Genomic DNA, 13,666 nt, shown 5'->3' with positions numbered 1-13,666 from the left:
CCTAGCCATCCAGGGCAGCCAGTTTGCACACATATAAAGTAATTAGCTTCTGTAGACAAACGTGCCCCCTCAACTCTGCCATGCTCAAGATCAGCAGAGCAAGATGCACTGCTCAGTCCACAAATGCAACTCATGCAGAAGTTCCTGACCTGCCCCTGATCATAATCCAAGTTCACAATGATGTGAATAACCCTCCATGTTGTGCTGTCCAGCCTCACAGATACCACTGGACACTCAGGGCGAACTGTAATAACTGCCACATGTCCTTTGTTCTTTCCAAATCCACTGCCCATACATCTCTGTAACTCCCCAAAGGCCATCGCCCTGACCTGGAGCCACCTCAGCGCTGTAACACACTGAGGCTGCAGTCACGTGGATTCTGCAGCGGAGCGGTGGTGGCTTCACACGGGCAGGAGCAGCGCGCGGGGCTGGCAAAGCTGCCACGGACTGAGGCTAAAACTGCCCCCACTCTTTAAGCCCCCGAAAAAGGTAAGCTGTTCCATAATGCAGCAAAGGCAAGCTAGTCAGCCCTGAAGTACTGCTAATCAGTTCCCGAAAAACTCATTGCTAATACATTTTGGCATAGGGAGAAGGAGGAGGATCTGCATCCCAGACCATGTGGAGAGGAGAAATTGCCCAATATAATTTCACACAGTGAAGCCCAAAATATCCACCACTGGTGAGCGGCACAATGATAATCAATGAGATTTCAAACAAGTCTAAACAGAGCTTCAGCTGCCACAATCAGCTATTTAGATAAGCATCAGTTGCTTGGAACTAAATGACTATCACTGTGTTTTACTGTCCTATAAAAATTTACTGTTCCCAATTACAGGAACCTGAGATATTAACATGAACTTTGTACTGAGGAGAAGTTTTTAAATACTTGTCTTATTTTAGCTAGCTAATTATAGGTTCTGTTTTTTATTTAAAGCTGAAAATAACAAACCAAAAAGTGTTCTCTGAAGAGTGGGTGAAGGGCCTAGGTGACATTTTGTAGAAGTCAAATTATTTTCCATCTATCTTAAGAAAGATGCAAACATTTTCAACTTTTTAGATGAAAGCTTTCATGCTTGTTCCCAAAGCATGATTAACTTCCTTAAGATCTGTATGACATATTCAGTTTAAAGTTTGCATTTTTTGTGTGCTAAGATTATTTGCCAGAAAAACTAAAAATGTGTGCAGAAGGAGACCTAGAAGTTTATCGCTGATTAAAAAAAAAAAAACACACACACACAAAAAAGACCACACACACTTCAGTGTCTGGATAACATCCCTTCTTACAAGCCTTTCTAATAATTTTATATTTAATCTTAAATAATATGCTAACTATGCTGCAAGATAATTCAAATTCCCTTGTTTCAACATCTTCAGCACGGAATTTACTAATTAGCTCTTTTTACTGAATCCTAATGTATTTTCTTGATTAATGCAATTAGTAGATTCTTCTTTATTTACAGTATTTTCTTTATCCAACATATAAATTGTTTCTTTAAAAAAAAAAAAAAAATCCCAACCCAAAAAAGTACACAGAAAAATTTTTGCCCTGTCACTGTTTACGGTGGAAGAAAACCATGACTAACGAGAAAAGGCATCAAGCCTCAAACCTGCTTTACAACATATTTTTATATTGCAAAAGGAGATGGTACTACAAGGTAACAACAGGAGTTGTCATGAACTACCCTTAGCCTTGGTAGCTACGGACCATCACCACGTTCCATAGTAGAGACTGGAGACACACACCAGCAAGAGACCAAAAGCAACTGGGAACTAGCACAAGAGTTACTAATGATTTACTTGTAATTTTTTTTATGTAATAGTATCCAGCAGCCTAATTCACAGATACAGAACTGAAGAATTTTTCCTTCTTTCACCATCCCTACACAGGGGTTAGACAGTACTGAGGTACATTATTCCAGCACAAACCCAAACATCAGTATTTCCCCTCCCTGAAAACATTTGCTTCTCAGTATTACTGACATGCCACATTCAAGAATTCTACCAGGCCATGAAAAGATGTAAGGTAAGAAAACCTCAGTTTGGAATCTTCATACTTTTCAAAACGGAGGCTGTACTGAAACATCTCCCTGTGACAGAGGTAATTAAAAAAAATAAGGTAAAGTGGATTAAATCTGTGTATGTATATACATAAACACACAGAGAGAACACAAGACACCCCGATTTCATTATATGATTTGTAAATGCCAATGCACAGCTGTCTTTTTTTTTTGGACATACAGCAGATTCTATGAATTCTATTATAAATCACATGAATGCACCAAGTGATTTTCCTCAGTTGTCTATTCAATGGGGACAAAGACAGTATTATTCACAGGTAACAAGAGGGATGGTATAAAAGCTGGGCAAGAAGGATGTGGTTCATTAATGGAAGAACTAAAGAATTCATTAAGGTGCACTGTGACGCACAGCAGCTTTGCAAGTGTTCTCTGATGTGCCAGTAATGCCATAACAAATAACCAAGTAAACTAGTTAATTAGTTTTACCTCACATTAACATTGGTTTCAGTGTCATGCAAGCTGTGGTCATTCACAACTTCAAAAACATACTTGATCCTTTCTACAAATCACACAAGAAGCCTGCTACCCAAACACTCTTCTGTGGGTGCCTCAACATCTTCCAGCTAACACAGAACTGCATTATATCAAGAACACTGGAAACCAGAGCATTGTTTGTTTTAATAACACAACATCATTATTTACCTTAGTAGTGTGATAGGCAACCATTCTGCTTAGGAAGTTTCCATATCATTTATTTTTCAGGCAATGTTAAAAATGCTTCTTTAAGAAGATGCTAGTTAACTGATGCATCCCACATTTAAACTCTTACCACCCAAAGAGTCTACCAAATCATTTCCACCACCAGCAGCAGGAAGACGGAGTGCATTGTGACACCTCATACATATTTAATAATCGCCTGATAGGCTGTCATTAACATCAAACAGCAATCCAAGTTTGCTACATTAAACATGATCCCTGTGTTAAGAGGACAATCACAAAGTGCCTCCAAGATCGAGCCTGTAAGAAATACCCACCAACTTGGACAAGGTGTAATGAGGACAACTGCACTGCAGAAGTCATTATTCACACACAGGATTTCAAATTTAAAAAAAAAAAAAAAAGGGGGCGGAAAAAGAAAAAGCTTCAATGGGTCATAAGACCAGACATGCCACAAGGCAATCTGTCACGGAGTACTCATATTAATAACTGTTGTGTCAAAACTGAACATTCAAAAGAAAAGACAAACCTTCCTTTATGTTTTATGAAATGTAAACCCACGGAATGAATAATTCATGAGATGAAGAAAAATATCAGATTTGGATATAAATATTAACAGAATGCTGTCAGCATGTTTGGAACCAAATTTTGACTGTCCTACCTTACAATTATCAATTTAGAAGAGAAAATTCTTCAAAAGCTGAAAAAAAACCCTCAATTCAGTATGAAAGTCATTAATTAAAAAATTACCATTGTCTATTCATGTAGGTCCTAAGCAGGACAGCAGAACTCTGTTCTGTGCCCAGCTGTTGCTGAGCGAACGCTAATTGACTGGCATTATCTGCTCCCAGAGTTACACTGTGCCGACAACAATAACATTGGTGTGCACACAAGAAAGTACATCAGGGGACATCCTGAAACCAAGACCCACCAGAAAAAGGGTAGAAAAAGAAGGACAGTGGTTGTCAGATGACAAACAAAAATCAAACAAGCTAGTTAAAAGCTAACATATTTTTCAGAATACAAAGATTGTACAACAGGTCTTGGATAAATTTTTCTGATTAGATAAAGAACAGATATTCTAAAACTGCAAAAGAAAGCAATTAACCCATAATGCACAATCACATATCAGTAAGTTCACTGCATGCGATTTCAACCCAATATAAAAATATATTTTTATGTATGTTATGTAGGTTAGTCTCAAGATAAAGGAGTATTTAACCAGACCTGTAAAACGATGCAGTTATTTCCATTTTAAACTTTATTTTGTTTGCTAAAGTGGTCAGCAGTTGAAGATCAAGATCTAGAACAGGGGTGTCAAATGCATTTTCACCAGGGGCCACATCAGCCTCGCAGTTGCCTTCAAAGGGTCAAATGTAATTTTAGGACTGTATAAACATAGCAGTAGTTAAATTTACACAGTTATCCTTCTCTGCTTTCACTACTATTACAGATAATAGAATATTGGAAAACAGAACACAATTGTGACAAAAATCAGGGATGCCATCAAAATGGACTGTTCTAAATGGAGGTGACAATGCTTTTCTTTATACTTTTGTTCCTCTCCCCAGCACTAATATAATTTCAGTCTAGTTATGTCCCCATCTGCACTCACATTCTGGGTAACAGGGTTAAAAATACTTACATAAGCATCAATATTGGGCACACATGTAAAAAATTGAGTTCAAACACTCCACTTTCCTCCACAGTTCCTGACATTTTCACTGTGTTTAACCAAAGTTGTTACATGTTACAAGCCTTTAATTTTTATTTTTTTTTAAAGTTAATGCCTACCTTTATCATTCTAGAGAGATCTCCAGCATCAGCTAATTCCAACACTATGTTCAGTTCATTGTCTTCAATGAATGAGGCATAATATTTAATTACATTTGGATGATTCAGTTGCTAAGAAAGCAGAATAATAATGCACATTTTAGTGTAGAGCATATCTTATATTTTAAAACAGAGATATGAAGCATTCTTATGTATATCTATTTCAGTACAATGCAAAAAGAAGCATTTACAGATAAACATTTTGCAAGAACACAATGGCATTTTAGGATCAACATAACGACTGAAGTTGCAATTTTAGAGGAATTTTGCTTCAATGTATCTATGCAATAGCATGCTAAACTGTTATCTGAAACAACAAAGTCGATTTTTAAAATCCGTACTTTACTGTAGACAGGATATAGTTATTTACAATACCTGTGGTTTTAGCAGAAATTTCTACTTGAAAAGTTACCCATTTTCCTATAGGATTTACTTCCCAATGTTATTTTTTAAAGCAATGAAGACTACAAAATTCCTTAAGTGAAGCTTATGAAAACTCTACACAGACAACAGCGGACACCTCAAATGTATCTATGAAAAACTTAATGTACTTTGACGACGGCTGCACATTTTTAAACAAATATTTTACCTTAAGAAGATCTATTTCTTTGATGCAGTCAGCACGGGCTTTGGCATCCATTAAATCAAATATCTATACACAAGAGATAAGACATTTTTATTAAGTGACAAAAATATAGCAAACTGAATGATCATTATCATTATTTCATAGCACTCATAGAGCAACTTGAGTTACGCATTTCATGGCAAGACATAACACTGCTGTAAGAAATATTCCTAATGTATTGATTCACTGCTATGTTGCTTTTAGCCCCCTCAAGTTCCTTGTAAGAACAAGTTTTCCAATGACTTAATTGCCACCTCCGCATGTCTGTTCAAACACACAGCAATAATTTAGCACATTGTCTTCAAGCTGGTTCTAATCCAAATGTCAGCTTCCTCTCCCATTCCCGCCACACCATTACCACAAACTGATTCTTTCTAGTACTGAACATCCCTTTTTTTCCTATTCTCTTGCCACAGTCCTCATTTCCTACTCCAGATAACACATACTCTTTTACTCTCTCAGGATCAAAACCTCACTGTCACCTCCAATTCTTTCTCTCCCATTTTCTCCCCTTCCGCAAGCAAAGAAGTGATCTGGGTTCTGTAATTTGTTTACTAGAGCACTTTTTTCCTAAGTCCTCATCTGTCACCTTGACTTTTACAGCCTTTTACAGTTCGACATCCCTGCTCTTCATTTTTTTCCCACCTCCCATCTGTTCCAAATTACTTTGCAATATATCTCATTTTGCCTCCTCCAGTTAACCACATTATTTTCCACTAATTTAGATTCTTGTTTGGAGTATTTTTTTTCCTGCTATTAGAGTTCTTATCCACATTCTGCACACCTATATTTGATCTAATATTTTTCCTTTTCACTTCATTTTTTTAACCACCTTTGGGTTCCCTTCTCACTTCACTTTCTCAGATGTGCATTTCCATACACTGCCACCAACTATTCCCCATGGAAATGACCAAAATGTTATTTCTTAAGGAACCCTTCCTCTCTCATTTGCCGTTACTTTCTGAAGGGGGAAAAAAAAAAAGCTCCACAACACAAACAACCAACACACCACACTCAGCAACTTCTGTGGCATCTGCCTATTACATTTTGAGCTACCTAGAAGAATAATAGAGACATACTATGAGTTTTAGCAATAGCTACAACATTTATGAGATTACCTTTTCAAGGCACAAAATTTCTTTCTAGATAGTCTCCAGGAAAGATGTATTATACGCTGTGAAGATCTGCGGTACCTGCTTCCATCAGATCAAACAATCAAAAGCTCAACAGCTGACAACTTCCATTTCATATCTTACCACCAACTCCAGAAACAAAAACGATGATTAACAGCACTTGGAGTACTGAATGTCTGCAAGGAGGTCATCTCATAAACTGACTGCGTAACTGTCCATGTGAATCACACCTTCTTTCAGTCTCCCCAAAGAAGTTCAGACAAATTAGGAAGTCCACATCTGATCTGCTAAACCTCAATCTAATTTTCACTATGCACGAGTTTGTCATTCCTTCTGAAAGAAGTCTAGAGACTTCACCCATGGAGAGCACTGACCTCAAAGAGCACACATGTGCTCTTTAGTAGTCACTACTTCCATGCAGACATCCAATCTCTGTCTTCAGAGCTAGCGGAACAAAAAAAAGCATCCTGGAGTGGATACGAGATTCACTTTTTTACAAAAAGACAACTGCAAGTCAAGAACTGAAATGCCAGGCTTGGGGATAGGAAGAAGAACAACAGGGGGAGGAAGACAGAAGGAAAGAAGAATATGAAACTACTTACAAGAAAGGGAATAAGCCATCTCACAATTAGTTGTATATTAATAGCAGAACAACGAGAAATAAACAGACTGAGCTACAAGCAGTTATTAAAGGAGAAAACTTCAGGGGAGTTAACAGAAACACAGCAGAGTAAGTCACAAGAAAGGAATGCTAACACAAGAAATTAAGGCAATTTCCGATGTAGTAGAAGAAAAAGGTAGTACTGTATATGAAATTGCAGGTAAAGGTATTAAAAGGTAAATACACTGATGGAAAAGACAAAGGATAGTTTATGAACTAAGGCTGTGAACTTAGTAAAGGTGATGAGACAGCCCGCATCTGTTATAGATCTCAACTCTGAATGAAAGAAACACTGCTCTTTAATCATTTTGACAATTGACTGAAGCCCTAGGATTTGGTTCAGTCATGAAGGACTGTAATGATTTTTCTAGGAAACACTTAGGAATGCTCTACATATGAGAGGTAGTACATGAGCTGAGGAAGTACTGAGAGGGCATGAGATCATAATCCTCTTTGTCTGTAATCTAAGAGATCAGCAAATGGAAAATTTTATATCCCCTCTTCCAAAAACAATCAATGAAAGTGTGTAGAGAGAAGCAGGGAGAAAAATGGGACAGGTATAGAGGAACATCTTGAAGCTTCACGCTTTTGCTAAGTTCAAGATAATAGCAAGATAAGAACATTCGTTACAAATTATACAGAAATTAGATATAGACAGAGAACTCCAAACACACTAGTGAACCTAATCAAAGTTGCAGACAGAATTTTAGACTGAGAATTGTACACAAGTTATCTAACTTGCAACATTTGAAGAAATTACCCAAAGCACAATTTCAAGATTCAAAACCAAAAGAGTTTCATTGTATGAAAAAACAGGGCAGTTTGCACCTGTTAATGACTGTTTCAACATGCCAAGAGGCACATTAACTTATCTATGTCAGGAGTGTTTCCCTACATGTCTAAACGAGCAAATTTTGTGAGCAAATTTTTTTTATAAGCTACGCCTCTGACAGGGACAGAAATCTCATAGAGGAACAACAAAACAAAAATAAAGCCCTAGGCTCAGGACTGTGAAAGATCTACAATCAAGACACAGGAAAGAAAGGCAAAATTTTGTTTGTGTACTCTGGTTGGTATTTCCAGTATTTCTAATTTGTTATTAAACAACCTGGAATAGACTAGACCAAGCAACCATTCTCATGAAAGGATCAACTCAAGTTTTATAAACATGACTCGCTACACTTCATATGGCAGAGTGGCAAACTTGTCACAGCTTTGGACAAACTGAATACTTCAACCATTACCTGAGCAAAGTAAAGTAAGACAGAAAAACTGAGTGTTTTGATCCTTACAAACACAAAGACAGAAAATCTGAAGATTTACTCTATATCATTCTTGAGGTTCTCCATTAGACTTTGGTCTGGATCTAACCTCAAAAGACTATAAGTAGCATTTCCAAGAAATCCAGAATTTCAGTTTTAGCTCCTCCAACAATAAGATTTGGAAAAAAAATAAACACAACCCAAAACAAAAGGAAAAAAAACCACCACCCAATTCTTAGCCTTTGAAGAATCTCTGAAGATACTTATCATACTAGATTCAAAAACCTTGCAGAGACTTGCTTTCTGAATAGATTATCTTTCCATTTTGCCAACTGCTGCAGTTCAGATCAGAGTTCTCTAGTGTAATAAGCCATGTCAGCTCACAAGGAGGCTACTGTAAACACAATGAGAAAACCTCCACACTTCATCACCAAAAGATGACTCAAGCCTGAAGAACGTTTTACACTGAAAAATGGAAGTCGCAGTGAAAGATTTTAAGAGCTTAAGAACATCCTTTCAAGTGCATGTCAAAATCCAACACGGCTCTAGCTGTCCTTCGCTTGTGATTTACTGCTGGCTGGCCAATGTGAAGAGATGTCCGTACCTCCATCCCAGCCGTAACAGTTTGCAGCTTTGCAAGGTGACTAATTCTATCTTCAGCTACTATCACTCAGCAAGCCAGCCTGAAAGGTTAGCTTGTGCTCCCTCCTCTCTGGTATGTTTGTTGCACAGATTTATCTCACACACAGAGTTTGTAGCCCTATAATTAAAAAAAAAAAAAAAAACCACACAAAAAACAAACAAAACCAAAACCAACACTTTCTATGTTTTGGCTGAACTTTGGCAGCACATGCTCTACAGCCAAGAGACTTAACTGTTATGAAGTCATTACAGTCAGATGACTTATGTCTAACTTGATTTTTAGATTCAACTCAGCTTTGTGCAACTGCATAGTCTCAAGGAAATTATAGAAGATACAATACAGGTTTAAATAAAACCAGTGTGATTAACATCAGTAAGCTTTTGGATCAACACAAAGCATCAGCAACTGACTGCTTGAAAGCAGCCGGCACACCCCACATTGAGCCACCAGCAGCATCCTCCTCCCAGCAGCGCTCAGGAAACTGGAAGGGTGACGTGAAGAAGCTTGTGTACATTGATTATTGGGAACAAGTAGTAATTAGACTACAAGTACTAGCATCACTGTAATTGGCTAGCAACAAAAATTGCTGCATTTTGATTAGACTTCTAGGGCATTAATTAGACTAATAATAAATTATAATTCTTCACTCCACTTATGAGGTCAGGATGACAGGATAATTCAGGTTGGACGTGTGTTTCTCCAGTCAGCACAAATTGCACAGTGTAATACACTCTTATTTAAAATTTTAATTATTTTTCCCCAATTTCTATTTTCAAGGACTATGATAAGATTAACATTTCTACAAAGGAATTATGTTTGCTGAGGAAAAGCTAATAATAAGTAAAAATTATATTAGATCTTCCTATGATGTGCCAGTTTTCACAAACTGTGTAATCAAAAAATGTCATTGAAGTAAGCACTATACCTTAGTTAGCAATTACTGTGAAAACGGAAAACAATTAGGCAAATACAGCTGAAGATACTTAAAAGAACATTTTAAAAGACCTTACCATTTTTTTTCCACTTAGTAAGTGCAATAAGTGAAACAAAAAGTCCATCTTTAGCTCTCAGTTTCTCATCTTCTGCTGCAATCAACAACATAAAAAGGAAGAAGGACAAGCACACGTTGCTACTTATTCCAAAATATTCCCTTCTGTGTGCTAAGCAACTAAAGGGATCTCTGGCGACTTTGCACTGAATCACTTCTCCAGTACCCTCACGCGGGCGTAACTATAGTTTTATTTTTTCAGTATTCTAGAAATATCAGTTCTACATACTGCCAAGAGATAAGGATATTTTTAGAATAGTTTTTAAGCTATTGTAAGATACTCAACAAAAAGGTTGCAATACATGAAATTAGCTTCCTGAGTAAAGCTCTTACATACATGCTCACACACGCAAACAGAGCTCCTGAATGACTATGTACATAGCAAGGAGGTTTAGAAACATGTTGGTAAACACCAGGCCTTGGCTTCTAAGCGTAGACTGTACCTGATCAATTACCAGAAGCCAATTTAACTCATCATCTGAAGTGACATGCCAAGTTGGGAATCTACTTGATTCCTCTTGCTCTGACATCCATCACTGTTTCAAGTTTTCTTTTTCAGTATAGAAAAGGACAAAGGTCTTTCCAACCTCACCATTTAAACAACAATGCAACCTATTTCTGTTTGAAATTCCGTGTAAAATAAAAATACCAAAAAGTATTTCCAAAGCAAAAATGCAAACATGACTGCTGTAACATAAGCCTAAAGACAAGCAAGCAAAATGGAGACTTGAATGCACATAAATATTAAGAGATGTGATACTGCATAGGAACAATGAGCATTAGAGTATTTTGGCACCACAGCACTGCTGTGCTGAGACAACAGAGCTTCATAAAGTGTGAAATTACAAGTCTTTTCTTAAGATTAATTATCTCTAATTCAGGCCTAAAGTAGCAATCCACTGACAATGCATAATGAATAATGAATGGAAGTGCTAGATAAAAGAATTCATTGTCTGAATCTCTAACACCAGGGTCTCCAGTTTTGGAATGAAAAAGAAGGTGGAACAATGTAAGGCAGAAATGTAATGAATCTGGAATTTTGTTCAAATATGCTGTTTCACATAAAAGTTTAAAATTTTGAGTAGCTAAGTTTTACTTTAAAATAGCTCATAAAGTGAACTCGTATAACCTTACAGTCACTGATTTCAGACATTTACAACTCTTTTGCCCTTTAAGGCTTTTTTTATGAGTGTTTATTCCATTATCTAGCAGTTTCTTACTTCCCCCTTGGAAGCAACCACTAGAGCGCTCATGGCTCAGAAGGCCACACGGTACCTCTGGGTTCTGTGACACAGGTTCCGTGGGGTGGCAGTGGCAGAGATGTGCTGCTCCTTCCTCAGAAGCGATCTTTCAGTATAGTTTGGACCTCAGACTTAACACATGTCCAGAAACTCATCTAGAAGCTCTCCAAACTTATGCTGCTATATTCATAGCTTAGCTGTGGTTCATCTTTCCTGATGTTTCTTTGATTCAAAGTGTAGTAAAAGTGACGTAATGAAGATTTGGGTTTTAATTCTTATTTTTATTTCAGTAATATTTCAACAGCATCTCAGACGTAGTTCCATGTGAAAACTGAGAATCTAATTACTATAAATACCCGTTCCCTAATTAAAAGAAGGCAAACCACATGTGATTAAGCATAAAGGGTATAAGGAGAAGAAAAGACCCAACAGACAATTATGTGTATTCTGCTGGTTAAATTACTAGAAAGAAACTGCAAATTAAACAGTTTTCACTCTGTTACAGATCCTACTGGAAGCCAAATCAATAATACTACTTCTTCCTGTTAACTGGACTCAGCGGCAACTACAAATACAGAAAGAGTGGTTTCTGTCACCATCTGCTTGTCCTTCCTCCCACAGCATCTTACTGCCATTTGCTTTTGCTCACATTGAGTTCCACAAACATACATTTTGTACACATTAATATAACATTTATCAATATTGCACATATTTCAGCCAAACAACATTTTAATAGCAGAAAATAAACATTCTTGTTGGAAAGCTTCTAAGAACTCAAAACTGGCAATTCTTTTGGAACAAATAATGGCCAAAGATCCAGTAACTCTTGAAGAGAGGATAAGTGAAGAATTCTAAGTCACATCAGACCTTGAAGGTAGAGACAAACATGGGGAATCAGTGACTGAATACACATAAAGAGAACAGCTATGCACACAGCCCAGCCAGGAAAACAAAATGGGGAGGAGGTGGGACAGACTCAACTTGCAAGATCAGAGAAGAAGTCTTATAGTAGTTAAGATGTGAGATGAGAAAGGGCAGAAAAATGGGAAAGTATAAGAAAGTCCAGATCTCAGCGAAGTACACCATTTAGAGACACAGTCTCAACGTGGAGATGTGGAAAGCAGAATCCACACACAGGTCTAAAATAAAGAGAACAGAGCCCCTCCCTTGTAAAGAAGCGTTCCTCTCGTTTTGTCCATGCTGAGTTTCCATTAATGAGGAATCAGAAAAAAAAAAAAAGGCAGGATTTTATATTAAATAAAGGAAAACATGACTGAAATTAAAACCAAGAAGCACTATCATAGAACAGACCCACAAGAGCTCCTCAGAAAAGCAATCTTTCCTCACCAAAAGACATCTAGGAAAACAATTTTTACAGTGAAATTAAGCATTGTGACTATATTTAACAAAAGTATTTCTAGGGAATCTTAGAGAAGGTCAGTGGTCTTCTGTTCAGATGGAACAGCTTTAGATGTGAACTATGCAATCTGAAATGGCTGTGCCAAGTGCTCTATGCTGCCATGAGCCTTTCAAACTCCAGGTAATATTTCATTGCACAATTACAATTTTTTTTTTTTTTTCCCTTATAGGTTAACCAAATCTCACTTTCCATTCAAATAATACTTCCACATACATTCAGCCTTCATATGGGAAGTGATTTCACATAGCACAGAACACAGGCCCTCCTGACATACACTAGGCAATAACATTCAATGGAAAACCAACAGCATATGTTGGATAACCTAAGATAATCGGAACAGTATCAGGATAAAGCCATTTGGGAGAGCCACAACGCTTTAACCCTATTGCCTACTAATCCCCAAGTATATCCTTAGGAATTCATTAAATGAATAAATAAAAAATGAACAAGAAAGCTTTTCTACTGTAGAAACTATGACCTGTATATGGACAGCACTATGTCTTCAGTTGAGTTGAAAAAAATCTTTCTTCAAATTGGTAAATCTGATGTGAGAATATAGCTATACATACTGACTTTTGAAATATTGTTAAGAGTATGCATGCTATAATGCCTCTGTATTCTTAATGCAAGCACGGTTATAAAAATTTCATAGTTAACAGTGAAACGCTGGACTTTATGACTTTCTTCAAGCACCCAGGCATTCCACATCTACTTAATTGACATGCATTTCAAGTCACATTTGACCTTTTTTAGTTTCTCACGCACTGAAAATGAAGGAAGAATTAGCCTAATGTTTTAAGACTGTTGATCAAAGTTCTTAGAATATATTTCAGCTTTTGAAGTAGTATTTCTCTGGCAGTTTTCCCAGAAGGGGGAACCAAGCCTCTTTTTTTATGACTGCCAGGACTAGCCCTGCCTCCTGGTGCCACAGAGCACAGGAAATCACAGAAATGGAACAGCAAGTCAAGGTATGACAGAAATTTACAGTGCATGCATTAGCACAGCAAAAAGAAAATTATTAAAATCCAGAAACACTATAAAACCTATGAAATCTGGCACATGTTG

At 37.1% G+C, this 13,666-nt stretch overlaps 1 protein-coding gene across 8 annotated transcripts in view; it reads right to left on the bottom strand.

The window, feature by feature from the left end:
• NEK7 (NIMA related kinase 7) overlaps positions 1 to 13,666 on the bottom strand; it is a 90,036-nt gene that overhangs the window by 56,640 nt on the left and 19,730 nt on the right. For 7 of the 8 annotated variants that reach the window (XR_011739753.1, XR_011739752.1, XM_071810316.1 and 4 more), the window contains exons 4-5: positions 5,158 to 5,220; positions 4,530 to 4,640 (exon numbers count right to left, since the gene is read on the bottom strand). Coding sequence is in view for 6 of the 8 variants with exons in the window: in XM_071810316.1 (XP_071666417.1) it covers positions 4,530 to 4,640; positions 5,158 to 5,220 (174 nt within the window). In the remaining 2 variants the exon portion in view is untranslated. Of the gene's footprint in view, positions 1 to 4,529; positions 4,641 to 5,157; positions 5,221 to 9,902; positions 9,978 to 13,666 lie in introns of all 8 variants that reach the window. The other variant, XM_071810320.1, reaches the window with a different exon arrangement.

This window comes from Patagioenas fasciata, chromosome 6 (genome assembly GCF_037038585.1).
Source record: "Patagioenas fasciata isolate bPatFas1 chromosome 6, bPatFas1.hap1, whole genome shotgun sequence".
Classification (NCBI taxonomy): Eukaryota; Metazoa; Chordata; class Aves; order Columbiformes; family Columbidae; genus Patagioenas; species Patagioenas fasciata.
The sequence above is the reverse complement of the archived record's forward strand: the minus strand, read 5'-3'. Positions and strand labels throughout refer to the sequence as shown.